At 44.4% G+C, this 26,574-nt stretch overlaps 2 protein-coding genes and 1 non-coding gene across 4 annotated transcripts; all 3 read left to right on the top strand.

Annotated features, from left to right (window-relative positions):
• Positions 1–1,091: 1,091 nt before the first annotated feature.
• On the top strand, positions 1,092–1,164 carry trnar-ccg (transfer RNA arginine (anticodon CCG)). Its single transcript has one exon. It is a non-coding gene; the product is annotated as a tRNA-Arg (tRNA).
• A 929-nt stretch (positions 1,165–2,093) lies between these two features.
• On the top strand, positions 2,094–13,903 carry shrprbck1r (sharpin and rbck1 related). The gene is made up of 14 exons (XM_076761808.1): positions 2,094–2,793; positions 4,583–4,757; positions 5,463–5,540; positions 5,821–5,962; positions 6,137–6,227; positions 6,392–6,713; positions 7,891–7,982; positions 8,095–8,265; positions 10,238–10,398; positions 10,545–10,656; positions 11,156–11,335; positions 11,561–11,659; positions 11,892–12,035; positions 12,318–13,903. The coding sequence occupies exons 1-14, from the start codon at positions 2,518–2,520 to the stop codon at positions 12,396–12,398; spliced, it is 2,124 nt and encodes a 707-aa protein (XP_076617923.1). The 5' UTR covers positions 2,094–2,517; the 3' UTR covers positions 12,399–13,903.
• A 563-nt stretch (positions 13,904–14,466) lies between these two features.
• Positions 14,467–25,878, top strand: oplah (5-oxoprolinase, ATP-hydrolysing). 2 transcript variants are annotated; one of them, XM_076760890.1, is made up of 28 exons: positions 14,467–14,534; positions 15,811–16,011; positions 16,290–16,481; positions 16,859–16,973; positions 17,181–17,304; positions 17,692–17,887; positions 18,056–18,221; positions 18,348–18,486; positions 18,865–18,932; positions 19,469–19,644; positions 19,741–19,866; positions 20,100–20,212; positions 20,318–20,488; positions 20,607–20,744; positions 21,019–21,157; positions 21,408–21,520; positions 21,981–22,132; positions 22,235–22,395; positions 22,474–22,575; positions 22,674–22,848; positions 23,369–23,553; positions 23,633–23,779; positions 23,890–24,024; positions 24,159–24,308; positions 24,470–24,627; positions 24,714–24,874; positions 24,974–25,071; positions 25,167–25,878. In XM_076760890.1, the coding sequence occupies exons 2-28, from the start codon at positions 15,841–15,843 to the stop codon at positions 25,317–25,319; spliced, it is 3,924 nt and encodes a 1,307-aa protein (XP_076617005.1). In that variant the 5' UTR covers positions 14,467–14,534; positions 15,811–15,840; the 3' UTR covers positions 25,320–25,878. The 2 variants fall into 2 exon arrangements, with proteins under 2 accessions (XP_076617005.1, XP_076617006.1); XM_076760891.1 differs by lacking the exons at positions 24,470–24,627; positions 24,714–24,874; positions 24,974–25,071; positions 25,167–25,878 and having other exon boundaries at positions 23,915–24,024; positions 24,159–24,293.
• The last annotated feature ends 696 nt before the right edge of the window (positions 25,879–26,574 follow it).

Below are 26,574 nucleotides of genomic sequence, written 5' to 3' on the forward strand. Positions count from 1 at the left end.
ACTACACAGCTTAGGTCAGGGTTGTCCACACCGTCCACAATGTCGCTCAAGATGTCTTCTTTTGTGTCAAAGTGCTGCCTCTGACCAGTGTCTGGTTCCTCCTCTTCAAACTGTAACATCATGGCCTCATCAGTGTCTGATTGAATGGCCTTGTCGTCAGTGTTTCTGTGAATGGAGGCACAGAGGATCACTGGTGAAGTCACGGCATGAAGTGACCTGCCAGATTTCCTGCATTGATACACTTTGTGCATAAAATTGATCGTGAGTGATTGTTACAATACAGGGAAGAATCATGTCCTATCTGTCTATAAAGTGCAACTGAGTGAAAATATTTCATTCATAAAAATAACTAAATGTCCATACTATCTACTATTAAGTTCAAAGAGGGTACTACCTTGATACTGTGGGACATGAGGGCCCTGAGGAACGCGGCATTGATTGAGAAAACCCTGCTTGCAGGATGATTAACAGCTTGGCTAAGCTTTGTGGTCTAAATCATTCCCCTTGCGTGCTACAGTATATTTTGTTAATTGCCTCGTAATTCGTGACTTACAGAGTGTGTGGGCCAGGACATTCATTGACCGTGCTTGGTTGACCCTCTTTCTGAAAAAAGCTTCAATGGGGAAGTCAGTGGCCAGCAGGGAAATGATTTTGAAGGTATTTCCTGTTGGTCCACTCCAAATAAAATGCATTTAGATTTTAGATTTTTTTAGTTCCTCAAACGTGGATGTTTCACAATACCAAACACATGTGGTTACAAAGAGAGAAAAGGCTGTCAAATTGTTTTCAGCTAATAGTTGACCATTGTTTTCTTTAATTAACCTTTGCACCCCACCATAAAATTAATTGTTCTTGTGCACAATGAAAGCACTACAATTTGCGTTGTGTTGTGCAACCCTGTTTGTAGAATGACTAATAAATAAACCTTCAACCTCTGTGTATATAGGCCCAATCCCAATATCCCTCCTAAGGCATAAGCCCAAAGCCCTCATACATTCAAAGTCTGTGAGCCCATGAGTGTGAACACTGGGACTGTAACAATAGATCAACATCCAGTGCGTTAAATGAGTGTGATTTGTATGGTTAATTGTGGCCCAGTGGCCTAATGGATAAGGCATCAGCCTCCGGAGCTGGGGATTGTGGGTTCAAGTCCCACCTGGGTCGTGAGGGTATCTCCTAACTTATGTTGTCTGTGCAGCTACAGCATGTTTGCAATCACCACACCACACTAGGCATCTACATTGCATTCTATCCCCTAAATTCGTTTAGGAAATAATGTGCGTAATTAAATCACTGATTTAGCTGCTTTGGTTTCAGGATGTTGCTGGCTAATGTCACATGGGACCACTGAAGCCATCATATTGATAATAATTAAGATAAGATAAAACTTTATTCATCCCACGCTGGGAAAATTATGTCATTACAGCCAGCAAGTATTAAAAAACAAAACAGCAAAAACAGTGTCACAGAAGGGTCAAGATAAGGATATGAACATTATGTACAGATTATAAAAATACTAATTGCCATAAAAATACTACTGCCCATAAAAATACTATTGTAAATATTCTTAAAGAAAAACTACCAACGCCATATGTGGAATTGCTGTTGCATAAATTTATGTACAATGTGTACAGTTCATACAAACACTTTTGCCAATTTAGATAATAAATAATGTTTGTACTATTGCACAGTTGCAAAAAAATATACAACAAATTAAAACTTAAATGGTTGCATTTTCTGATGTATGTCACATATATAATTTTGAAGATGTTAAAAACAGATTTCCGCAAATTAGTATAAACAGGAGAAGGGAAGACATACAACTTCTTATATGGGAAGCTTTGCTGCCCCTGTGTGGTAAAATATATGCATACGCACACACACATATATAATAAATAAAGGCAATAAAATACCAAATGCCTTAAAACGCTCGTGTGATGAACAGCATACTCGCGTAGAATTAAAATATTAAGCAAAATTCAGCTACCAGAGGAGCTCACTGAGCTCATCTGCCATATTTCTAATTAAAGCAACAACCTTATTACAACATACGTCACCCCACCAGCGACGCATGCGCAGTGCGAAGCGAAAGCACACGCGCCCGCAGAATTCCCAGCGTCACCAGTACCAAACTATTGTCAACAACCTTGATGTCAGAAAGGTGCGGGACATCCCGAAGCATGCTGTTACTGCCTCGCAGCGGGAAAGAAACACTAAACCTGCCCAAAACGACGCCATAGCGAAAACGGATGAAGACAGAAGTGAAACCTCGAGCGTGAGCAACACTTTGTGGAAGTCGCTCCAAACAGTTGTCAGACTACGCACTTGCTTCCTGTTGTCAGTGTGGCTGTTTAATAACCAGCGACGAGATATGATGTAAAAAAAAAAAAAAAAAAAAAAAAAACACCGCGAAGAGGATAGTCAAAGCAAAGGGGCAGGTGACGACGTGGGACAGGCGGCGAAGCGCCCGGACCCCCGCGTGTTCGTGTTTGTTTTCTACATGAGTCTGTTGGCAGGATGTCGCTGAGTTCAGGCGGTTGGACTCACACCCCCGGCTACACACCGGACCAGTCCGCCGCCCTCCCCGCTCACTATGGGGCCTCGCAGGCACAACTTGGCTGCCAGACCGTCCTCATGTCGGTTCGGGTGTCGGTGTGCCATTCTGGTATTCGGCCGCTGTGTCTTCCGGGAGCAGGTGATGAGTCACTCCGCCTGCAGCTCAGCATGGACCCGGGGAAATCCGGGGAATTCCGGCTGTCGCTCCAAGACAGCGGCGGGACTGGCCGGACTGTGGTGAGTTCACAGCAGCAAACAGCAGTGGTGTTGGGCTCTTTGAGATGTGTGTCTTTGAGTGGAGGAGACATGGATACATAAAGAAGGGTTAAAGAGCTATTTTTGTTACATATCATCAATCTAAGTCACAGTAACCTCAGACTCACTGCCACACTGTGAACTTTGGGCCCCATAAGGGTCAAGGGCCATGGAGTAGATGCCCGCTTGGCCCAATTGGTAATTAAGCATTGCTTGGGACTTTCGGTGCAAAAATGCCCTGTCATTATGCCTTGTAAATTACATTTTTAGAGTTGTTTTTATCGTCCCGAAAAGGTAAAGTTGTTTAGTGTTTCACAAGAAAAAAACTGATAAATAGATTAAAAAAAAAAATCTGGCGACCATGTTTGCACGTAGCCATCCGATGATTAAGCCTGACATCAGCTGGTTCTTGAGTGTTGGTCACTTCGGATAGTTATATGGGAAAGTTACATACTTGTCAGTTATTTGTGGAAAAACCATGTGGGAAAATTGCCCAACAGTTTAAGAGCAATGTTTCTCATAACACAATAGTGAGGATTTAAGGGATTTCACCATGTACAATCCATAATATCATCAAAATATCCAGAGAGTGTGGAGAAATCTCTGCATGTAAGGGGCAAGACCAAAAACTAACATTGAATGCTTATGACATCAAGATCCTTCAAGTGCCACTGCTTTGCAAAAACAACCTGATTGTATAAAAGAAACTACTACATGGCCTTGGGTACTCTTGCTGATAAACATAGTTCATCACAGCATCTATAACTGCAAGTTAAGACTTGAACAAAGTGCAAAATGAAAGCGATTTTATGCATCAACAACATCCAGAAACTCCGCCGACATCTCTGAATCTGAGCTCATCTGAGACGGACTGACACAAAGTGGAAAAGAGTGCTGTGGTCTGACGAGTCAAAATTTCAGATTGTTTTTGGTAATCATGGACGTCGTGTCCTCACAGCTGAGAAGGAAAAAGACCGTCCAGGTTGTTGCCAGCCTCTGTGATGCTATGGGGATGTGTTAGTGGACATGGCGTGGGGATCTTGCACATCAGTGAAGGCAACATTAATGCTGAAAGGTGCAGACAGGCTTTGAAGCAAAACCTGCTCATTCCGGCAAGACAACACCAGACTACATTCTACACGTTACAACAGTGTGGCTTCAAAGTAAAAGAGCACAAACTAGTAGACAGGCCACACCTGTCTCCCATTGAAAATGCGTCGCACATTAAAAAGCGCCAAATGCGACAACAGAGACACAGGTCCCACAGTCACCACACGTCCCCCGTCCATTCGTTCTTCCCTCACTCTTCCTGCTCTATGCACATTCAAACAATAATGTTGTTTTAACAGCAAATAAACTGAGAGGAATAGGGACGATACTCTCGCTGATAACTGTATACTTACTACTTTGTTACCAATGAACCTGTTTACCTGTGGAATGTCCCAAGCAGGTGTTTTTGGAGCATTCCACGTCTTTCCCAGTCTTTTATTGCTCCTGTCTCAGCTTGTTTGAAATGTGTTGCTGCCATTAAATTCAGAATAAGCAGATATTTACAAAAAAACAAGTAAAACATTGAATGTATTGTCTTTGTGCTGTTTCTTAGTTACATACTTGAACAGTACATCTCTATTGAAGTAGGTTACAGTATAATTGGGCTGTCACATGCGGTGGCACACATAGTGCTTGTTTTGGAGCAACGTCACCCATGATTCCCTCCCCATTTCTCCCTATCTCGTCTCTTATCATTCTCTCTCTCTCCCTCTTTTTCCAGACCATTGCTGAGTTCGATTTGGGGACAGTAAATTATGAGGTGAAGTCACCAAAGTGCCACGAGCTGAGTTTGGCGGCACCTCCACATGATCGCATCACCTTCAACTTTCGCTGTGAGCAGGAGGCCCAGGAGTGGGCTACGGTGGTGATATCTTCATTGAAAGAAGCACACAGAGGTCAGCAAAACAGGATCCTGTGAGCCTTTTCAAACCTACAGCACGATATTAAAAGAAACCCCTGTTGTGTGTCCTCACTTGGTGGAATTCATTTGCCCTGTAGTGAACTTAGTTTGTGCAAATTTAGCTTTGCATCAAACTGGTTATTTATGTGTTTGAACAGAAGAGCTTTTCATTGCCCTGCTTGATGCTTGTTAACATCACTGAAGTCTGTCTCAACCACTGTGACCAAGCTTCATGTTTTAGCTTCAGAAGGATTTCAGTCGATTGGTCTGTGCTTGCTTCTTGTGGAACGATAAAAACTGGTAATAAGCCAGTTTTCATAACCGCTTTGGGTTGACACTGATATTTATTCAAACACAGTTAACATTGACACTATCTCAGGCTCATATTTTTAACTTGAAACAGAATATTAGGAAATGTTGACAGGAAAATTTCCCCTGTGAATGTCCCTTTCGATGTCCTGTACACAAGGCTCATCTGTAGGGCCTCATGAAAAGTTTTGTTATTTCCCAATTTCTGTGCTTTCAGTTCTAATTATTCCAAATTCTGTGTTTTGCAATTTGAGCACAGTTCGTCATCAGCAAGAGTTTCTGATCATGTGTGGATCAGAGACGGTGCTCACCGTGTCGTTCTGATGATAAGAACACAGCCAAAATTAGAAGGAAATCTTTACATTGTTGTTGACTATGTTGCTGTTTGCAGTCGCCCCTCAAGATAATGGTCCCCAGCGCCCCTTGGATGGTCCCGATCCTCAGAACAGCTTGGCCTTGCAACAAACAGGTGTGTGCACTGAACGTCTTCCTGCCAATATAAATATATTTTTATTTTTTTATTTTTGGGCTATGTATGTATAACTAAGTTGCTCATTCATTCAATCATTGAATTCCTTCATTGAATCATTATTATCATTATTACAATCATTATTATTAATATATTATAGCCCCCTAGAGGCTGTTTAGAGGTATGACAGCATCCCCCACACACTTTTCAGTACGTTCATCTGTATGTGTTTGTTTTTGTTTCCTTGTGTGTGTTTGTGTATGTGTGTATCCCTTTGTAGAGGAAACCTGCCTAGATCTGAGCCGAGCCATAGAAGCAGGTGACATGCAGTCTGCGTCTGTCTTTGCTGCCATGCTGGCCAGACAACATGCCGCACTCAAGATTCAACCCTCCACCAGAGGCTATGAAGACACTGAAGTCAAGTAGGAGCATTATCGTTATTTACTATGATTTTAAAAAATGTAGAAACACGCTAGATGGTTGATGTTAATCTTTTTTGTGTGTTTAATTTTGTGTTTTAAAATGTGATAACAACATAGATTATGACAATTTACACAAACTGTGAGGCTAATAGCTCGTTTCATTTGATCTGACAGCTTGGCTGTTGTAGTTGAGGATTCTTGTTCATCCTGCTGCGTCACTGTCAAAGTTTTCCCACACATGACTACTGCAGCGCTGAAACAGCAGGTGAGTCTGAAGTCTGCCTCTCTTCTTCATTTGTGTCCTGAAAGACTCATGTCAGTTTAATCCAAAACCACAAATCACATTTGCCTGAAAGAGCCCAAAGAATCAGTATCAGTCTAAAAGGTTCTGTCTCACAGTCTTCCTCTCTTGTCTTTCTACCACCTCAGATGTTTCTTGAGTATGGCTTTCACCCACGCGTGCAGCGCTGGGTTATTGGTCAGTGTCTCTGCACCGACCAACGCTCGCTGGCCTCATATGGGGTTCATCAGGACGGTGACACAGCCTTCTTGTACCTCCTATCGGCCCGCCATGCTCGCCTGACCCTCCAGATCCTCCAGCAGGACCAGGAGAGTGCTCTTCTTCTCAGTCCTCCATCTCTGTCTCTCCCCACTCCTCCCCTCTCTGCTGCCTCTTCAAATGGCCCCTCATCTCTGGACCGGAGGCCTCACACCACCCTACCTCCCAGACTCCATACCAGCAGCAATACGGGTGAGTGAAGACGTTAGTATGTGGGTTTTGTCTCACTCACAAAATCTGCTGAAATCTGTTGAATCTGACACACATAAGTCTCTGCAGTCATGATGTCTGGTGAAAATAGTTCCAGAATTAGATGTGAAAATATTCCGTCCCCTCTGCTTTTTCTGATGTCCACCTTCTCTCCCAGATCAGTGAATGAAGTTTCTTTTTTTTTCTCCAAATAAACCAGATGAGTTTTGAGTGAACGTATTTTACATTGATAAAATTACTGTTTCTATAAATGGAGTTTGGTGGCTTTAGTGAGAGCGATGTAGTGGTTGTTTCTGCCACACAACATCCGTATTTGAAGCATTGTAGTCAACCACAAGCTCACTGGTTTTGCTGATACTGAGCCTCAGGTGATGTTGCACCATGTGATGAAGCTCTCTGTCAGTCCTCTGTTCTCCTCTGTAAAACCAGTCTCAAAGAGAAGACAGCATGTTTCTCACTGGGAATGACTCACTGGGGTCATACATGTCAATATAGTGATTACTTCAATTTTCCCCAAAGAATGCACTACATGTTTGAGTGTGGACAGACATGGATGTAAACTACGACTTGACTTGGTTGGCAAAGGCATACAACCGCAAGGCAGGAATTCTCGTTAGTCATAACCTTTGCATGACCCATTTAGAACCGTTATGCAACACAAAGCAAGCGCAATGCTTTATAATGTACTGTGTAAGTAAAATCAGATGCTCTGCTGAGGCTGTGTCCTTACCCAGGTTTGTTTCCAATGCAGGGCCTTTTGCTGCATGTCATTCCCTCTCTCTTTCTCCCCCTTCCTGTCTCTCTTCAACTGCACTAGGCAATAAAATCAAAAGGCAAAAAATCTAAGAAAAAAAAAATCAGATGCTACAATACCAAAGATATTATCTAGGCTCTGCAACCCGGGTGAACTGAGGATTTCGCATCAGAAACTACAATGTAATGTAGTGCGCTGTAATGGAAAAAGTAAGAATAGACCAATTTAAATCTGCATAGCCATGTCGTTGTGCAGTGTTATTTCTTTAAGAGCTATGGTGTATCAAATGTTACAGGCACAGAGACATGAAGGCATTCACACATAAGCTTCATGGGCACACATATTCACTTGCAGGTATTTTGCTTATTGGATGTCTGTTTTTTTTTTGCTCCTTTAATGTTTCAGAGAGAGGAAACATCAGCGAGATCAGAGATCTCATCAACCTAGAGATGCCTCAACTTAATGATGCACTGAGCCCCAACACAGCTTCCACTCAGGTAACAGACACGCATGTAGTGCTGTGTCTCAAACATTAAAACATAGACGTAATGCTGACAAAGATGATTGACTGGTGAGAGCAAAGAATAAAAGCCCCACTCTGTCCCTTAGGGTTGGTCGTGCCCTTCTTGCACTTATATTAATAAACCAACACGGCCGGGCTGTGAGATCTGCAGCACAAACCGCCCTGAGAACTACATCATCCCCGGGGGATACCGACCTGATGCACTGGAACTCCGGCGAATCCAGCAGGAGAAGGAGGCTATCAGACAGTACCAGCAGGTACGAAAACACACTCACACCTGTGCCACCGAGCAAAGCATGCACCCACTGTCTTACATGTAAAATCATCCAGCTGTATGTACGGGCTCCAAATTGGGGAAAAAAATAGGAAAATAAGGAGAGGGAAGTATGAAATAAATTCAAAGTTCACAATTTACAGGCTCTCTCAGGTTGACTCTCTTCTCTTTTGTCTCTTTTTTTGTTTTGTTTTTTTTTGTTTTTGTTTTTTGAAGGAGAAAGGGAGAAGAGAGTTGCTGAGGAGTGCTGGGGCTCAAAACAACTCAATCTTGTATAACCTGGACCAGGACTACTGAACACACAGACACAGTCCATGTTTATTTATGTTTCAACAGTTTCAGCTTGTAGCACCTTTTCCATTGCAGTCAGACACTCACCTTTAGATCACACAAATCATCAGCCATAATACTATATGTATGTACATATGCTTGAATTGGAAGCATATGGTTCTCTTATTTCTACCGTGAGCTCATCTGAAATGCACTGAAACCACTGAAGCCTTATTTCAGCGTAGTATTGGCCAAAGAAGCAATACAGGTGCATTCCCGGCTCCAGTGTTTTGCATCTTCATGAGATCCTACACTAAAGAAACACTGCGTGAGAACAGCTGATTTCACGTTTCCTGAAAATGTGTCCACTCTGTTCTGGTGAAGAGCGGAACCTGACTGATACTGGACTTTTGAAGGTCGATATTGACATTTCAAAGTTAAGTTAAAGTTAAGTTTGTCACAAAAACATAATGACAAAAAGGGTCAGGGTTACCCTGAGCCATCTGGTATCACGAAGCTGGTTATCAGCTAGTTCTGTTAACTGTGGGTTTTCCTGCCCAGCAACGAGCGTGTTCATGTGATTTACACTTACAAGAAGCAAATAGTAGAAAGTAGTAGAAGCTGTGGAAACACCATAAAAGTGTTTCCAAATATTAAAGACTATAAAGAAGTGTGGGAATCATTATATATGTCAGTACAGAGTGAGTGCTTGATGAACAAACTATTATTATACTTGTTATAATAGTACAATACAGCACAGTATGTGATGCACATAAAAAAAGTAGAGAGTGGAGCGAAGAGGAAGAGTAGTTAGTCGTGTAGATAATCATGGGAAATGTTGAGGTGTGTGGATGGTTGTTCTTATAAAAGACAAGAGGGTATGGTTTTTATTTCCAGTTGTCACAGTCGCCTCATGTTCTTCTGAGATGCAGGGAGGGAATGAGGGTGTGAGAGCATCGACACTGTCAGGATTCCTGTCGGGAATGAAATAACATTTGCACAGTTGAAATGCAGCTGTAATCATAATTATGTAGTTATTTAATGTGGTTTTGAAACTGGACCGGACGAGTCTGAAGCCTGGAACAGCAAGAATGATTCAACCCAAGTATAAAAATATTTATTTCTCTGTATTATTTGTCACTTTATTGTTAACTCTTTTGAGCTGATTGGTCAATGGTTGGGGAGGTTAGTCGTGCAGCATAGCTTACCATGGTGATTTAGCCCAGTTAAAACTGACCCAGCTTCGTGGTTGCAGAAACACAGAGTGAAGCCCGAAGTTAGCTGGCTAACCCAGTAACCTTGCTCAGTGGTATGAGCCCTCGCAAGAGATATTGGTGAATCTCTAGTGAGAAGTATGAAAGATGTTTCCTCATATTGACCATTCAGCTGGATGATCATGTTCACTATTGGCTGTCAGGATCAAGTGTTTTTTTTAATGAACTCCTAAAGAGCAGAGGTTGCCACAAAATTGAATGTATTAGCCTGAATGTTAATTTTGCACTGCTAATTGTATATACTCTGTCAAACAGATGAAAATAAAGTGTTTATACACAATGTGTGTGTTTGCATGTGTATATGTGTGTGAGGATGCATTACCGATCTCAATGCGCCTTGTAACAAAAACTGAAGGGAAACAGTTTGCTGAACATTCCTTTAACCCTCCACAACACCACCCCTTGTGCCAGGCAAGGGAAGAGGAGCGCAGGGAGAACTTTGCCCGGCTGGTGATGATGGACAGCCAGGACCTGCTGCCTAACCCAGAGCCTGTGGACTGTAGGATCTGCTATGTGGACCTGCAGCCTGGAGAGGGGGTCCTGCTGAGGGAGTGTCTCCACTGCTTCTGCAGGTAAGGTTCAGGAGGTGGTGAAAAGGTGGTGTCATGGCCAGGGAGGGAGAAAAAAAAGGGTTTTAAAAAGCCTGTCTGAATATCCAGCATGTTTCTGATGAGTCAGACCTGTCAGTATCTGCATGTTTGTGTGTATGCCTATCCAGAGAGTGCTTACGTTCAGTCATCATGCTGAGTGAGGAGCCGGAGGTGTCCTGTCCCTACAGAGATGACACATATTCCTGCACCTGCTCCCTGCAGGAGAGGGAGATCAGAGCTGTGAGTCACACCAGCAAATGCAGTGTTTACTCTGATACACCTGGTTAAGATACGATACCTTTCTAACTGCCATATTAGCAGGTAGTATTAGCACCCCAAAGCATCAGAATATGTAAATAAATGTCACTGTGAATTATGTTTTAATCAAGCAAGAAAAGCTCCTTTCAACGGTACACAGCCAAGAAGCTGCTGCTCTGCTTCTTGTTTTGAGGCCAGACTTTGGCTCGTCTCGCTGTGGACAGCCTTCAGCAGCTTCAGCTGACATGAAGCAACAGTTAGCCGACCTCTCCAGCTGCTAAATGTTAAACAGTAAGCTGTAATCCAGCCAGGATGTTTAGAATGTAGCCTCTGCTTGAAGAGCATGATGGTTAGTGGCAGAAGTAGACAATCAGATTTGAAATAACAGCTAATCAATCAGTTTTCACCTGCATTCGTTTTCTTTGCACCTCAGATTTTAACCTGTTTACATCAACTAGTATTTTCCCTTTCTCCTTTACAGTTGGTGCCAGCAGACGAGTACGAGCGCTGGCTGCAAAGGGGACTGTCGGTGGCAGAGTCTCGATGTGAGGGCAGCTACCACTGCGCCACTCCAGACTGTCTGGGCTGGTGTGTGTACGAGGACACGGTCAATGTCTTCCACTGTCCTGTCTGCAGGAAACACAACTGTCTGATTTGCAAAGTATGGAATACAAACCTATTCACACACACAAATAACATCGTATTTGATAATTGACTCCCATAGTTTCTCAGTGGTACAAACAGAGGTAAGGATTGCACCGTGCAACAATCAGTTTAGGCCAGGCTAGCTGCTATTTAAAGACCGATATGCTTATGCATCAGAGACATTGAGTGAGTTTAAACACTTGGGAATATTAGTCTTTATTTCTGTTTCTTTTCTCCTCAGTCTATCCATGAGGGAATGAACTGTAAGCAATACCAGGATGATCTTGCAGCCCGCGCTATAAATGACTCTGCTGCCAGGAGGACGACACATCTACTGAAGGTGAACTGTAATAGAAACTTGTGTTTATGTATATGCAGTGAAAGAGAAAGACCTTGTCTCATTTATCAGTGGTACAGCCAATCCCTGATTAAGTGCAGAGATGGATCATGTTCTTAGATGGTGCTCAACGTGCTTACAGGTCATATAGGAACTGACATCTACCACATCCTCCCATCTGACATCCTCTCTTATTTCCTCTTTCAACTTTTGTTCTCCATCTTCTCGCAAACAGACTCTTGTGCAGTCAGGAGAGGCAATGCACTGTCCTCAGTGTGGCATCATCGTGCAGAAGAGGGATGGATGTGATTGGCTGCGCTGCACTGTCTGTCACACTGAGATCTGCTGGGTAACCAGAGGACCCCGCTGGGGGCCTAGGGTAAGAAATCCTTCCCTCCTTTCCTTGTGGCATATTTCTTTCCTAGTGTACCTGCCTGATCTCCTACACCCTCAAGATTTGAGCGTGGAATGGAAGTACGGTTCATAAACCTCAGCTAGATAAACTCCCAAAAGAACGAATACACATCCTAAAGGTGCAAGTCACTCTCTTTCAGCAAAGCGTTTGAATGATGGTATACAGCCAAAATATGGTGGTTAAAACATTTTTATTTCCAAGGTAACTCAAAAGGTTTGATAACTCTTAATTCTGATCCTCTCCAAGGGTCCTGGAGACACCAGTGGAGGATGTCGCTGCAACGTCAACAATCAGAAATGTCATCCTAAATGCCAAAACTGCCACTGAGGGTCTCAAGAGTGGTCAGTTATAGAAGGGAATGAGAGACTCCACTTGAAACAAACTCTTTTCTAAAATGTGGAAAAGGGGTGAATAGAAAAGTGTATTCAGCCAGAACTGATTGTATATGGTTGTTGCATCAACCCCGGTTCCAAAAAAGTGTAGACACTGTGTAAAACATTAATAAAAAAAATGTGATAACTTGCAAATCCCTTTAGATAAATGCACAACTGAAAACAGCACAAAGACAAAGGCAGTACATTTCGTAAAACCGTCAGGAAACAGTTTGCTTGCAAATGACTGTGTTGCGTTTTTATTTACGTTTCACACAGTGTCCCAACTTTTTGGAATTGGGGTTGCACAGTGCATCCTCATTAAAACTGAAGACATTCTCAGTTTCCTCTCAGCAATCCGAATAACAGAAATGAAGTGCTAACATTTCGCTCTGCCTCTCACAAACCTGCAAATGCAGGCTGTGGGATTTTCAGTAAAACAGTGTTCAGAAGAAATGATGATAAAGGTGGTTTGAAGTGTGCAGGGAAAGTGTATTAACTTTGTGGTGCTTTTTTAAATGATTGCACTGCAAATGTAGGCATACAGGTGTGTCGTTTTCTGTGATAGTAGTTGCATGCCAAGAATGATTGCATTAAAATGAGGTGGCCTTATTCTTGTGCACAAAAGCTGTAACAGGGTGTTCATGATGACGTTTTCTGGGAAACGTAACAGAATGATTGTTGTGTCTTCAACATGCAATTTTCTGCATTGAGATAGATCAAACAGGTGTATAGAGTGGTTATATATGGTTCTATTTTTTTGTGTCTGTGTGATAAGTCTGCACGCACGCCTTGTCGCCAAAGACGTTTGAAATGTGTCTGATTGTGAATCCGAGTCTCATCTGTTGTTTGACCACCTGACTTTGAGTGGAACCAGTTTGCATGAGTTCATCGCTCACATGCTTCTGTGTTTAACAAGGACGGGTACAGAGGTCACTGTGGTACTGCTGACCAGCTGAGTATTGTGTGATGACATAATCAATAAATAGCACAGTGTATTGATTGCAATACTTGAACACTTTCTGTAAGAGAAGGCACATGTGAACAGGTTTTCTTTGATAAGCTCTGATTCCTGGGAAGGAACTCAAACGATAGGGTGCATTTGGTGATATTAGCCAGCGTACTTAACAGAGTATTTTATTGATGTGAAAGCTTTGTATCGTCACATTTTCTAATTCATCTATGCATGAATCTGTTATTCTAATACATTAATGGAATTTAACAAGGTATCATATACGATCCTGAGCAGGATAAGAGCGACTATCCTCACCAGCTGCACTCTCTGTTAACCACAATGAAAAAGATTAACTCCGGATACCAGACTATGCTCTCGACTACACTACTGCCCAGCACTGACAAGCCATGAAAAGTCTTCACTGTTACTTGTGTTAGAAATATATCAGCTCTGTGTTGCTGATGTACCGTTGTGCCTTAATTATCAATAAATACTCTTTAAACTCAGACTTCTTTGAGTTTGTTTTAATGTGCAATTAGGTGAACTTTGAACCTTGAACCTTGAACCATGAAGCACCAGATTGTGTTGGATTACCATCAAATTCAGGAACATTTCTGACCACATTAATGCAGCTGCATTGATCAAATAGCATGTTAATAGGAAAACGCTGACATGAAGCATTTTACTGCATAATTAGTACTTTTACCTTTGACTCGTCCCAAGGATGCGTTTGTTTGTTTGTTTGTTTGCGGTGAACGTGTCCACAGAGCGACACTGACACCTGTCGGCCGGTCACAGGTACTACAGACTGACAGACACATTGGAATGAATCAAACTGTCTTATCCTATTTAGCAATCAATGGACACCGTCAGTCAATAAACACATATGGACACTAGACAGACTGAAAACTGGACATTTTACACATCCACCCAGGACTGAAGTCAGTGTTCGTCAGATGACTTCATGGGCTCCTCGCAGGAGGGCGGAGTTTAAAGCCCAGAAAGCAGCACGTTGAACAGACTCGGTCTTCGACGTCCTGTCGTAACTACACCGGAGAGGCGACCGGAGGAGGATCTGAGAGTTCGCGGATTATCAAACATTCACGCTCTTCCGGTGCAGCCGATAGCGGCGGACAGGTGAGTAAAGATGTCGCGACGGGGAAAGATCGTTGAGTCTTCACCTTCGTTGTGAATCCAACCTATGCATGCTCCTCTAGACGGCAAACCCTGAGAGGGTTGTAGCCACGCCACGACCCGTTTAAGTATGTCGTTTAGAGCTCATTTTGAGTGCAGGTTGGGACTTTCTGGTGGTGTTGCGGTCACTGTGTGGTTCATAATGTCACTGCAGAGTTTCTCTTGGAATTGCATGTTTTGCTGTGATGCAATGTTTCATTAAAATTGCAGCTCCACTTCAATTCAATTCATTCAGTACACAGTATAGGCTTATTAGCGTTTCGGCTTGTGGCCACCCTGATGAAAACCACAAGCCGAAACTTGTCGGTCTACTGATGAGGTTCTTCACACTAAAAGTGCTGCTGGATTATTATCTCAAGTATGTGACAGTGAGGGGAGGCAAGCCAGGATAAAAGTGTCAATACATGTTTAATCTAATATGGACAAATGTAACTTTTCAGACAAAGATAAGCGTCAGGTGAGGCGTTTAGGTGCATTAGTAAGTGTAAGACAGCGGTCTCCAACCACCGGGCCACGGACCAGTACCGGTAAATGTACCCGGGGCCGACCCGACACACACACACACACACACACACACACACACACACACACACACACACACACACACACACACACACACACACACACATTAATGACAACAACAACAACAACAACAACAACAACAACAACAAGCCGGGCCAGGATCCAGACCCGAGAACCGACCCGGTACCTGCCCGGGTCCGACCCGGAACTTTGCCGGGACCGACCCGGGAAAGTTCTCTTCTCTTCTCTTCTCTTCTCTTCTCTTCTCTTCTCTTCTCTTCTCATTGAAGAGAAACAAGCGCAGGGCTCCCACTAATTACAACAATTACATTCAGGGTAATGGTGAGTTGGATTTTTAATAATTTGTTTTTATTCGCTTCTAAACTGGTCCGTGGCGCAAAAAAAAGCTTGGGGGCCTCTGGTGTAGGAAATGCATGGATGAGCAAGGAATGTATGAATGAGCGAAAGTGACTTGGGCAGCCAAATGTCAACCCAAACATAAACCTGGAGTTCTGCAGCTTAAAGGACAGAGAAAACACAGTGGGAGGAGGGCAGCAGAGAAACTCAGCGTTTGATTAGAAATGCAGGCAGCGAGTATGCAGAGTAGCTGTGTCACTGTATTGATTGTGAGCAGACCTGTGTTACAGAGTGGATCCAGCTAATCTCTCCCTCTCTCACCTTCTCTGACTCCACTTAGTCACAGACTCAGCTCTCCTCTCTCTTCACTATGGCTGAGAATAATGGGAAATTCGACTTTGCCATCGACCGGGGTGGCACCTTCACCGACGTGTTTGCCCGGCTGCCTGATGGTCGAGAGAGAGTCCTGAAGCTGCTGTCCCGGGACCCGCAGAACTACAAAGATGCTCCCACCGAGGGGATCCGCAGAGTCCTGGAGGAGGTAATGTGATGGGATTTATGTATATATTAGAATGAGGGCCTAGATCTGGACTGAAAACCTGTTTGAATTGCCCTCCACTCACTCACCAATCAAAGTGCGCTTATGTGCTCCTCATTAAATTTACTTCTGGTCACAGTTTCAACATCATCCCATGACATGAGCCGCCTGGTTCGAGTTCACACCTCTGCTGATGCCAATTAAACCGCACACACATCACCACCAGATCATCTGTGTGAACAGTATATGATTTGCACATATCTGTGTGAATTTCTTGGCAGGAAACAGGGCGGCCCTTCCCTCGCGACCGGCCGGTTGACACTTCTCTGATTGGCTGGATCAGAATGGGCACAACAGTGGCAACCAACGCACTGCTGGAGAGAGAGGGAGAAAGGACTGCACTGCTGGTCACGCAGGGCTTCAAGGACTTGCTGCACATTGGCACACAGGCCAGGCCGAAGCTGTTTGATTTGGTTTGTAATGGTGGTTTTCTTATATATGCTGTACGTGGGGTCTAGTGTCCTGCGATGCTGCATTTAGTCATTATCTTGTGTGACAGAAACCATGGGCAGGGCTTGGAGTTTGTCTCCAGCCCAGTTGCTGTTAATGGATATAATAATAGGTTACTTATGTTTGAGGCTGATCCTCTGTTAAGATAAGATATGATAAGATAAGATAAAACTTTATTGATCCCACTCCGTGGAAATTAAGCTGTCAAAAACAGCAATAGAAAATCTATTAAATCTAAATCTATACGTACAGTATAGGCAATCTATGCATGTATGACAAACACATGGAGGCGTATTTAGCTTAATTACACTCTGGGTGATATAAATGTGTGTGCATACAGGAAGTGGCGGTTCCTGAAGTGCTGTATGAAGAGGTAATAGAGGTGGATGAGCGAGTCGTCCTCGGGCAAGATGGCTGCCAGCTGCCCAGGAAAGATCCCAAACGTATTGTCACAGGTGTGAAACACGACCACATGGTGTCTTTGTAAGAGTGCTGAAATATCTCAGCTATTTGATGGATTGTCAGGAAATTTGCTGCACACATTCATGTTCCCCTCAATGGCCTTCCTATCAGCCTCAGCTGTACTTTGTGTTAGTAAATGTTTGCATGCTTTGCATGATTTGAAATAATCCTGATTACATCTGTGTGTATGTGTGTCTCAGGCAGCACTGGGGACACCCTGGAGGTGTGGAGGGAGCTGGATCTGGAGCAAGTGGAAAAAGACCTCAGAGGAGTTCTGTCTCGCGGGATCACCAGTCTGGCTGTCCTCCTGCTGCACTCGTACACGTAAATACTACATCCTTTTTTATTCTTTTTGTTACTGTATACTCAATTATGCAACCCATGTGGTGTATTGAGTGGAAGCTTGTATTTTACTCATAGTTTACACCCCAGTGCTCCCAGCTTCCAGTCCGGGCAGAGTCAGCTGATCGGCCCGCTAGCTGGTTAACTGAACTAACTAACTAACTAACTAACTAAAGGCAGCTACAGTTAGCAGCAATTAGCAGTTGCTCTGGTCACATGTGGTTTCCTCCTCTTGCATAATGCACCTTGAAGTGATAAGATAAGAGACACAATATGTTGTAGAGCCCTTGTGAAATTGCATAAGAGCCTTGTTGGACTTGCAGTCCAGCTCCACCCTCATTCCTCCCCCTGTGCGTCTCTGTCCTTCAGGTGGTCTGATCATGAGAAAGCAGTGGGCACCCTGGCGCGTCGTCTGGGCTTCACCCAGGTGTCTTTGTCCAGCGAGGTCATGCCCATGGTGCGGGCGGTGCCTCGGGGCTACACCGTCTGCGCCGACGCCTACCTCACTCCCAAAATTCATCAGTATTTAAAAGGCTTTACCTCTGGGTTCAAGGATGGCCTGAAGGTGCGTTGATGCAAAATACCTGCATAGCTTCCTATAAAGGTTTAAATTACGTCCATCATGGCCTCCACCCACAGAATTTTCTAGATCTTCCCGTAGCTCACTGATATCTGTGTAAGATCCTGTCTCATCTGTTCATTGAAATGATCTCTTCCATCTCTGACTCCTCAGGATGTGGACGTCCTGTTCATGCAGTCAGATGGCGGTCTGACTCCCATGGAGCAGTTCTGTGGTTCACGAGCCATTTTATCTGGGCCAGCGGGGGGTGTGGTGGGATACGCCATCACCTCTTACAGCCAGATGGAGAAGAAACCTGTGATTGGCTTTGACATGGGCGGTGAGTAGGGGGAATTAGAAAGATTATAGAAAAATGAATCTTTATGTGGTCTTTCTGTGTTTGATGCTGGAGAAATGCTCTCTTTTGCAGCTTTTCATGCTCCCTCTGTCTTGTCTTTCTCTCCAGGAACATCCACTGACGTAAGCCGCTACGCTGGCCAGTATGAACACGTGTTTGAGGCTACCACAGCCGGAGTCACCCTGCAGGCACCTCAGCTGGACATCAACACTGTGGCTGCGGGCGGAGGATCACGACTCTTCTTCAGGTCTGTCAGTCCGGCATAAGTCTTTACCCACCTTTTGATCCACTTGTTGTATTTTTGGACTGCTATAGATCCAGTTAGATCTACTGAGCAGGTAAATATTTCCAACTGCATTTTTGAACAGTGACTTTCTCATTTATGCGCCTGTATCTTTCTGGTGGATGATTATCCAGTGAGGCATGTGTAATGCTTCACCTTTTTAAAAAAAAAAAGAAAGAAAGAAAGAAATACACCCACTGCATCATTAGGGTAGATCCCAGGTGAAGCTATGGAAAACATGGCCAGTTTCATCAGAAGTGGTAAAGCTGGGAAAGTCTGAGGTTTGATATGATAACTGTCATCCTGCCAATCCACTCACACACGTGTCCTGTTTCCTCTCAGATCAGGGATGTTTGTGGTTGGACCAGAGTCTGCAGGTGCACATCCAGGACCGGCCTGTTACAGAAAAGGTAACAGACTATTTGAGTTTCCTCCACCGTTGCTTCCCTTATTTCACTTTCCCTGCCTTCAGTGGTTTCACCCTCTCTGTAAATCATTCTCGTACATCCAGCTGATCCACCCTTCTTATTGGATTTCTTGTTCTCATGTCCCGTTCCTTCATTCCCACTTCTTCTGCACTGATAATTTGATTTAGCTGCATGACTGTTGTAAGGTGGCACACGTCCAAGTTTGAGCTGATAGAGCTGAAGCCTGCTGCCTCGTAGTCCTCAGTTGGAGCTGTGTGTGTGTGTTAACAAAATAAACTTGACTCCAACCTCACAGTTGACATTCCCTGCAGGTGAGTTGAGTAGCGCTTAGCTCCATTTCACACAACATGATCTCCAGAGCCTTCCCACTGTTGTGCGCACACTTCTCACAGAATTACATAAAAGAAGATAAAATACAAGACTGAAACACCAAGTGAAACATTTTACACAACCGCCGCCTTTAAACATGTGTTCTTAATATGGAAAAACATAACACATATCCTGTGGGATTTTCCTAGGTGGCCCCCTGACTGTCACCGATGCTAACTTAGCTCTGGGTCGCCTCCTCCCCTCCTTCTTCCCAAAGATCTTTGGGCCCGGGGAGAACGAACCACTGTCACTGGAAGAAACCATGAAGCATTTCCATCATCTGACCCAGGAGATCAACCTCTTCTTGTCTTCTAACCAAACACAGGCACTGATATTTACTGAAATATCGAGCAGTTTCAATAATTCTGTCAGTGAGCATCAATCATAAGGCTTAAGTATTTTTTTATGTTTTCATTTGCAGGTTAGCACAAATGGGGCCGACCACTCCCACAACAGCACGCCAGAGATGAGTGTCGAGGAGGTTGCAATAGGATTCATTCGCGTTGCCAATGAGGCCATGTGCCGGCCAATCAGAGCTCTGACACAGGTATTTTAGGGTTTGAAGTCTCAGCCCCAACTTGGAGAACAGTTACACTGTCACCCACTAACACCTGACATTAAAATGAGATCTGCAACCAAATACGTTAGATAACAAATGATCTGATCCTACAAATCAGCCCTATATTCCCTTAAAAAAAAAAAAAGTCAAACATTTAAAAAACGTGTGTTTTTTCCTTTCTTTCTCTCTCCCTGCTCCCCCACCTCCCCACACCCTCACAGGCTAAGGGCCATGATACATCTCAACATGTGTTGGCATGTTTCGGGGGTGCAGGTGGCCAACACGCCTGTGCTATCGCCCGAGCGCTGGGGATGAAGACCGTCTTCATACATAAGTGAGGGGCATGGGCTGTGTTTCCATGTTGCGTGTGTGTGAGGGCGTATTCCTGTACATATGTGTGGCTGTAATATGCATTTGTGTGTGTGTGTGTGTGCTGCAGATACAGCGGCGTGCTGTCAGCCTATGGCCTGGCTCTCGCTGACGTGGTGGAGGAGGTGCAGGAGCCGTGCTCGCTGCAGTACGAGCAGCAGTCTTTCAGCAAGCTCGATCAAAGGGTGGAGCAGCTCTCAAAACGCTGCCAGGATACGCTGTGTGCACGCGGATTCACCAGGTCAGCACCCACATAACACCACACGGACAGGAGTTAACCATATGCCGCTGTGGGTGTGTTAATATGTGCCTTTTCTTAACAAGTAATGATGCAGTAATGTGTTTGTCGTCCTCCTCAGCGGTCAGATAACCACCGAAGTTTTCCTGCACATGCGTTACGAGGGCACCGATTGTGCTCTCATGGTTACTGCTGCTGGTCACCCCCGCAGCGCCCACTCCTGTCGAGCTGGAGACTTCCACAGTGCCTTCACCAAGCGGTTAGCTCTTTGTTTACTCATTTCCTCAATGATTCATTTAGTTTATTCATGTACTCAGCGACTGGCTGAGTGGATAACTCATTCCCATTTCCACCCTTCCTCCTCTCTGCCCTCTGTTGATATTGTATAAGCAAACACACCAAGTTAATGTCATTTTTCCAAAGGAGATAAGCTTTGGAGCTGACATTTTTTACACTGCTAATTGTTTCTAATGCTCCTCTAACTTTAATCACTCTCCTTCTCTTATGTGACACCTCCTCTGTTTTTTTCTTAGTTACCTGAAGGAGTTTGGATTCACTATCCCAGACAGACCCATCATGGTTGATGACATCCGAGTGAGGGGTTGTGGCAAATCTGGTATCAAATCGGTGTATGAAACAAAGAAGGGACACGGACAGGCTAAACCCGTCACGGTACATGGACTCTCTTATTCACACACACACACACACACACACACACACACACACAGCTTTACATATCATGTAAACACACAGACACACTCTTATAATACTGTTTAATACGCTTTGCTTCCTTTCACATACAGTGCGCTTTAATAGATAACAATTAAATCATTCAGAAGTATTTAAAAGCCATAACAAAATACAACTTCTTGGTCTGAAAATAGTCATCATGTGGTTCTTTTCTCTCTCTTCTGCTCTGTAGATGACCAAGTGTTACTTTGAGGAGGGGTACCTGGACACCAGTGTGTATCTATGGGAGGAGCTGCCGTGTGGTCACAGTGTCCAGGGACCAGCCATCATCATTGACAAAAACAGGCAGGCATATCCATCATTTAAGTTTATCAGGCTAACAGTTTTGAATTGAGACCCTCAGTGTTTGGACCAAGTAGCTTGTAAAAAGTAAAATGGGTTCTAACGTAGAAGGCTGCAGCTGTTATTTCAATGTGTCAGATATATATTTTATTAACATGAAGGTAAAGAAGTATCGAATCCGACTCAGTATTGGACCCAGTGATAAAGTACTCAATAGGGCCCAATAACCATGATAAGGGCATCCCAGCATTTTTACATTTGTTTAAGTCAGGACATTAAAACCTGTTGAATATGATGCACTTAAGTTTTAAGTGTAGTCTCAAAGGTCTTAAATTTTGATTTCTTCCTTAATCACTTTATTTCCATGAATTTGTAGACACATGCTCAGATAATTCCACTTTTTTGTTTTAGGCCAACTTGTTCATATAAATATGTGTTTCTTTCCTGTTATTCCCTCCATCAGTACCATCCTGGTGGAGCCGTGCTGTGAGGCCCATCTGACAGAAGGGGGTGATGTTTGCGTGACCGTAGGCTCTGACCCTCACTGCGCCGTGGGCACTGAGCTCAACACTGTGCAGCTCTCCATCTTCTCCCACCGCTTCATGAGCATAGCAGGTAGATCTACAGAGGACGAGGAAGTAGTGACGAATTGTTTGCGGGACAATAGGACACTGAGGACAGAAAACATTAGCTTGTTCCGTCTGTCTTCCTCTACAGAACAGATGGGTAGAGTTCTCCAAAGAACCTCCATCTCCACCAACATCAAGGAACGTCTCGACTTCTCCTGTGCTGTGTTCGGACCAGACGGTGGTTTAGTGTCCAATGCACCCCACATCCCTGTCCACCTGGGGGCCATGCAAGAGACCGTCCAGTACCAGGTGAGGGATGTGTGTCTCTGAGCTAAGACATTCTGCTGAAACAGTAAAGGATTAACACCAAAATTCTTCTCTACACAGATCAAATCGTTGGGGAACAAGCTGAAAGAAGGGGATGTGATTCTGAGTAACCACCCATGTGCGGGGGGCAGCCATCTCCCGGACCTCACAGTCATCACACCAGTCAGTCTGTCTATCTTTTCTTTTTACCACATATGTTTCCTTTCCTCCTTCATCTTTACCTACACTTGTCTTGTTTCTCCACCTTTTTTTCACCCCAGGTGTATATGAAGGGGGTGAGCAGGCCAGTGTTCTTTGTAGCCAGCAGGGGGCACCATGCTGACATTGGAGGCATCACTCCAGGCTCCATGCCCCCACACTCTAAGTCCCTTGAAGAGGAGGGGGCCGTCTTCACTTCCTTTAAACTCGTCACTGGTGGCGTCTTCCAGGAGGAGGGTAAGAGAGGAGGAGGAGGAGGAGGAGGAGAGCCAAGAATGGATGTGAGAGACTGATGAAAGGAGGGAGCAGAGATAATAGAGAGCTGCTGACACGTCAAGATAAAGAGTCCTCACATTGTGTTTTTTAAATCATATTGTGGAGGAGTGTTTATTGTAACAGTGATTTTGCATATTGTAGCCAAATAACTAAAATAGCTGACAGCATACTGTTATCTCTTCTATCAGACTGTCTTTGAATGCGCCATCAAGGTCAGTTTTTAAAGTAGCCGGTGCTTGCAGCTGTGTTACAGTGCAACAATGCTGGAGCTTTAACAAGAAAAACAAACTGATACATTAACAATTCCTGCAAGGACATAAATCAATGTAATACCTTGCTGTATGGTTTGAGAAAGGGTCAGTTGAGTATTTGTGTCCATATACAAATGTATGTGTATGTAGTTAATGAGCTCAAACTCCTCTGCTCTGTTTGTCTCCCCTCTGGAATCCTCTGTCGCCTTTTCTCTCTGTCTCCATATCAGCTGTAACTGAAGCTCTGATGGCTCCGGCCCAGTACCCAGACTGCTCTGGGACTCGTAATCTCCATGACAACCTGTCAGACCTGCGGGCTCAAGTGGCAGCCAATCAGAGAGGCAGTCAGCTGGTGGGGGAGCTGATTGACAGCTACGGGTTAGCTGTGGTCCAGGCCTACATGGGATACATTCAGGTAACTCTGGCCACAAAAGAAACGGTGCTACTGAAGTTCTGCTGGTGATGCATCACTACAGTTTGTGTTGATGCTTCAGAGTAACGCAGAGCTGGCAGTGAGGGACATGCTGAGAGACTTTGCGCGTCGTAGACGGCAGCAGACTGGCTCCTTGGAGGTGGAGGCGGAGGATTTCATGGATGATGGGACACCGATCAGACTGCGGGTTCAGATTAATGAAGAGGAGGTGAGCAGGGAGAAAGATGTAAACAGTAGGAACTTGCTTCAACAAGACGTCGGGTCTTTCTTTTCTCAGAGTGACTGTGCAATAAAATCCATAAACCTCCATCACCACAGGGCAGTGCGGTGTTTGACTTCACAGGGACGGGGACAGAGGTTTGGGGCAACTGCAACGCTCCACGCGCCATCACCCTCTCTGCCCTCATCTACTGCCTGCGCTGCATGGTCGGACAGGACATTCCTCTGAATCAGGTAAAGCTGGTAAATGCTTTTAACCCCTGCACAGGAAATTCCATCTTTTCTGTTCCGTCTTTTCCTCTACTGTCATGAAAAAAAGCTAAGCTTTAAATGCTTATCGTTCAGCTGTCTCCTTTCGTCATATCCAGGGCTGTCTTGCACCAATCAAAGTCATCATACCCCCTGGCTCAATCCTTCAGCCTTCCCAGAATGCTGCTGTGGTTGGAGGAAATGTACTCACATCCCAGAGGGTGGTTGACGTCATCTTTAGGGCGTTTGAGGTGTGCGCCGCTTCGCAGGTGAGAAAAACTGGATTTGTACATGAAAAAAATGCTCAACAGCACAATATTTTGGGGAGCTTTGCTTATTAGTGACATTGATTATGCTCAAGTGTTGCGATAAAGCGTAGAGAATGTAATATTTTCACTGGTTATTTATTGTCATTTCCTCTCTCCATCAGGGCTGCATGAACAACATTTCATTCGGCAGTGAGAGGATAGGTTACTATGAGACAGTTGCTGGGGGAGCAGGGGCGGGGCCAGGGTGGAATGGGCGAAGTGGAGTTCACAGTCACATGACCAACACTCGCATCACTGACCCCGAGATTCTGGAGAAGAGGTGGGACATGTTTTACTTTACAGATTTGCTGTGTTGGATATTATTGATATTCACGTATATGTTGCTGCTGTCCATGTGGTGTTCAGATATCCAGTCATTTTAGAGCAGTTCTCTCTGCGGCCCGCCTCAGGAGGTGCAGGGAAATACTGCGGTGGAGACGGCGTGATGCGAAAACTCCTGTTCAGGAGCAAGGTGGTTCTGTCTGTACTGACCGAGAGGCGAACCACCCGCCCCTACGGCATCCAGGGTAAACTCTGACCCTACAAAAATCCTCAGCAGCCCGTTTAAATGATGCTAGGTTTATTTATTTGGTTTGCTTACTCTGTTCTCTCTAATCTCTGGATAGGAGGTGAGGATGGTGCAGCAGGGCTGAACCTGCTTCACAGAGCAGACGGCCGAGTCCTCAACCTGGGAGCCAAAACCAGCATCAGCATTCAGCCCGGGGTAAAAAGATGCACCTGCGGGATGAGGCAGCTATAAGTGTAAACTGATGATCTGTTCACTGAATCCACTCTTTGTCTGTGTGTCTCCCCCTGCAGGACATGTTCTGCCTCTACACCCCTGGAGGAGGGGGATATGGACGACAGGAGGATACAAACAGGAAACCCCAGACCAAACGCAGGCGCTTGAATGAGACTTTCCCCGAGAGAGGCAGCGTCTTTGAGTACCGAATGGCACAAGAGGGAGTGTGAGAAGAAATAACAAAGAGGGGGTTAACAGAGATGTCAGAGGAAGAGGAGGAGATGAAGAAGGAAAGAGGTGGGGAAATTACAGGACAGACAGAGTGGGGCTCTGAAAATGGTTTCACTGTTATACTGTGAGAAATGAAGAAGGCACACGCTAACGCTAGAAGGGAAAACATGAAGCTGAGATGTCGGCTAACAACAGAAATGACTCATAAACCATGATAATATGAAACAGTAGGGCTGTGCTTCCATTAGCAGGCCAAGTGACTGAATACAAATAGCTCAGATTTGTGCAATGGACACTGAAGATGTGTCGCTCAGTTAAATTGCCTCCTTTTAATAATACCACTTTGCCGTGTTACAGTTTATATTTTTGCCTACTGAAATGTTTTTCTGTTTATAAATGAATTCCAGTCTAATTATGCAAGAAAAAGCCAACCATGTGAATCAGCGGCTAATCTGCTTTTAACTGGATCAACCACTTACCTAACACCACAGAGTCGTGACGTCGTTACTGTTCTGTTATTTTAACAAGACGTACAAATAAACCCCATCTCTACTGATGAGATCGTCTTCTTTTATTATTAAGTAATGTCTTTCCAGGAGGACGGTAGTTTCATTTTTCATTTTTCAGAGTGCAGGAGAGGATTAACATGCTGAGAGAGCATGTAGAAATAGTCTGGATTCTGTGAAGTGGATATAATATCCGTCACGTCACATCAGCTCCTGTCACTTTTAGCTCTTTGTTAATGGGTTATTTGTTCATGAGTTTTGATTTAGCTCATTCAAAAATGTTTCGTCATTATGCAAAGCAGTTAGAAAATGAATCTGGAGCTGTTCAAATGATAGAGATGACACTCTACTGCCTCCAAGTGTTTGTAAAAGCACAACACACACACACTGCACGTGGGTTCGTGGTCAGGTTTTAACACACAGAACCCAGCAAGGCCCAGTTTGACTACAAATGACTACAGTCATACATGTAAATTCATGAGAGGCAGTGTGGAGGTACAACTCACAGTGTGTGTGTTTTGGGGGGAGGGGGGGACTGTTTAAGTGGTGTCCCCCTCCTCCCATCTTTTGGTCAGGAATGATCAGGGAGAAGAGGTGGAAGGATGGTGAGGGAGTGCAGGCATGCGTAGGCAGCTGATAAAGAGATAGAGGCCACAGCAGTGGAAGCAGCAGGAGGCTGACGGCTGCTGGACTGCTGATGTAAATCAGCTGGCTCTGAATGTGTGTGTGTGTGTGTGTGTGTGTGTGC

Source organism: Chaetodon auriga, chromosome 21 (assembly GCF_051107435.1).
Source record: "Chaetodon auriga isolate fChaAug3 chromosome 21, fChaAug3.hap1, whole genome shotgun sequence".
NCBI lineage: Eukaryota > Metazoa > Chordata > Actinopteri > Chaetodontiformes > Chaetodontidae > Chaetodon > Chaetodon auriga.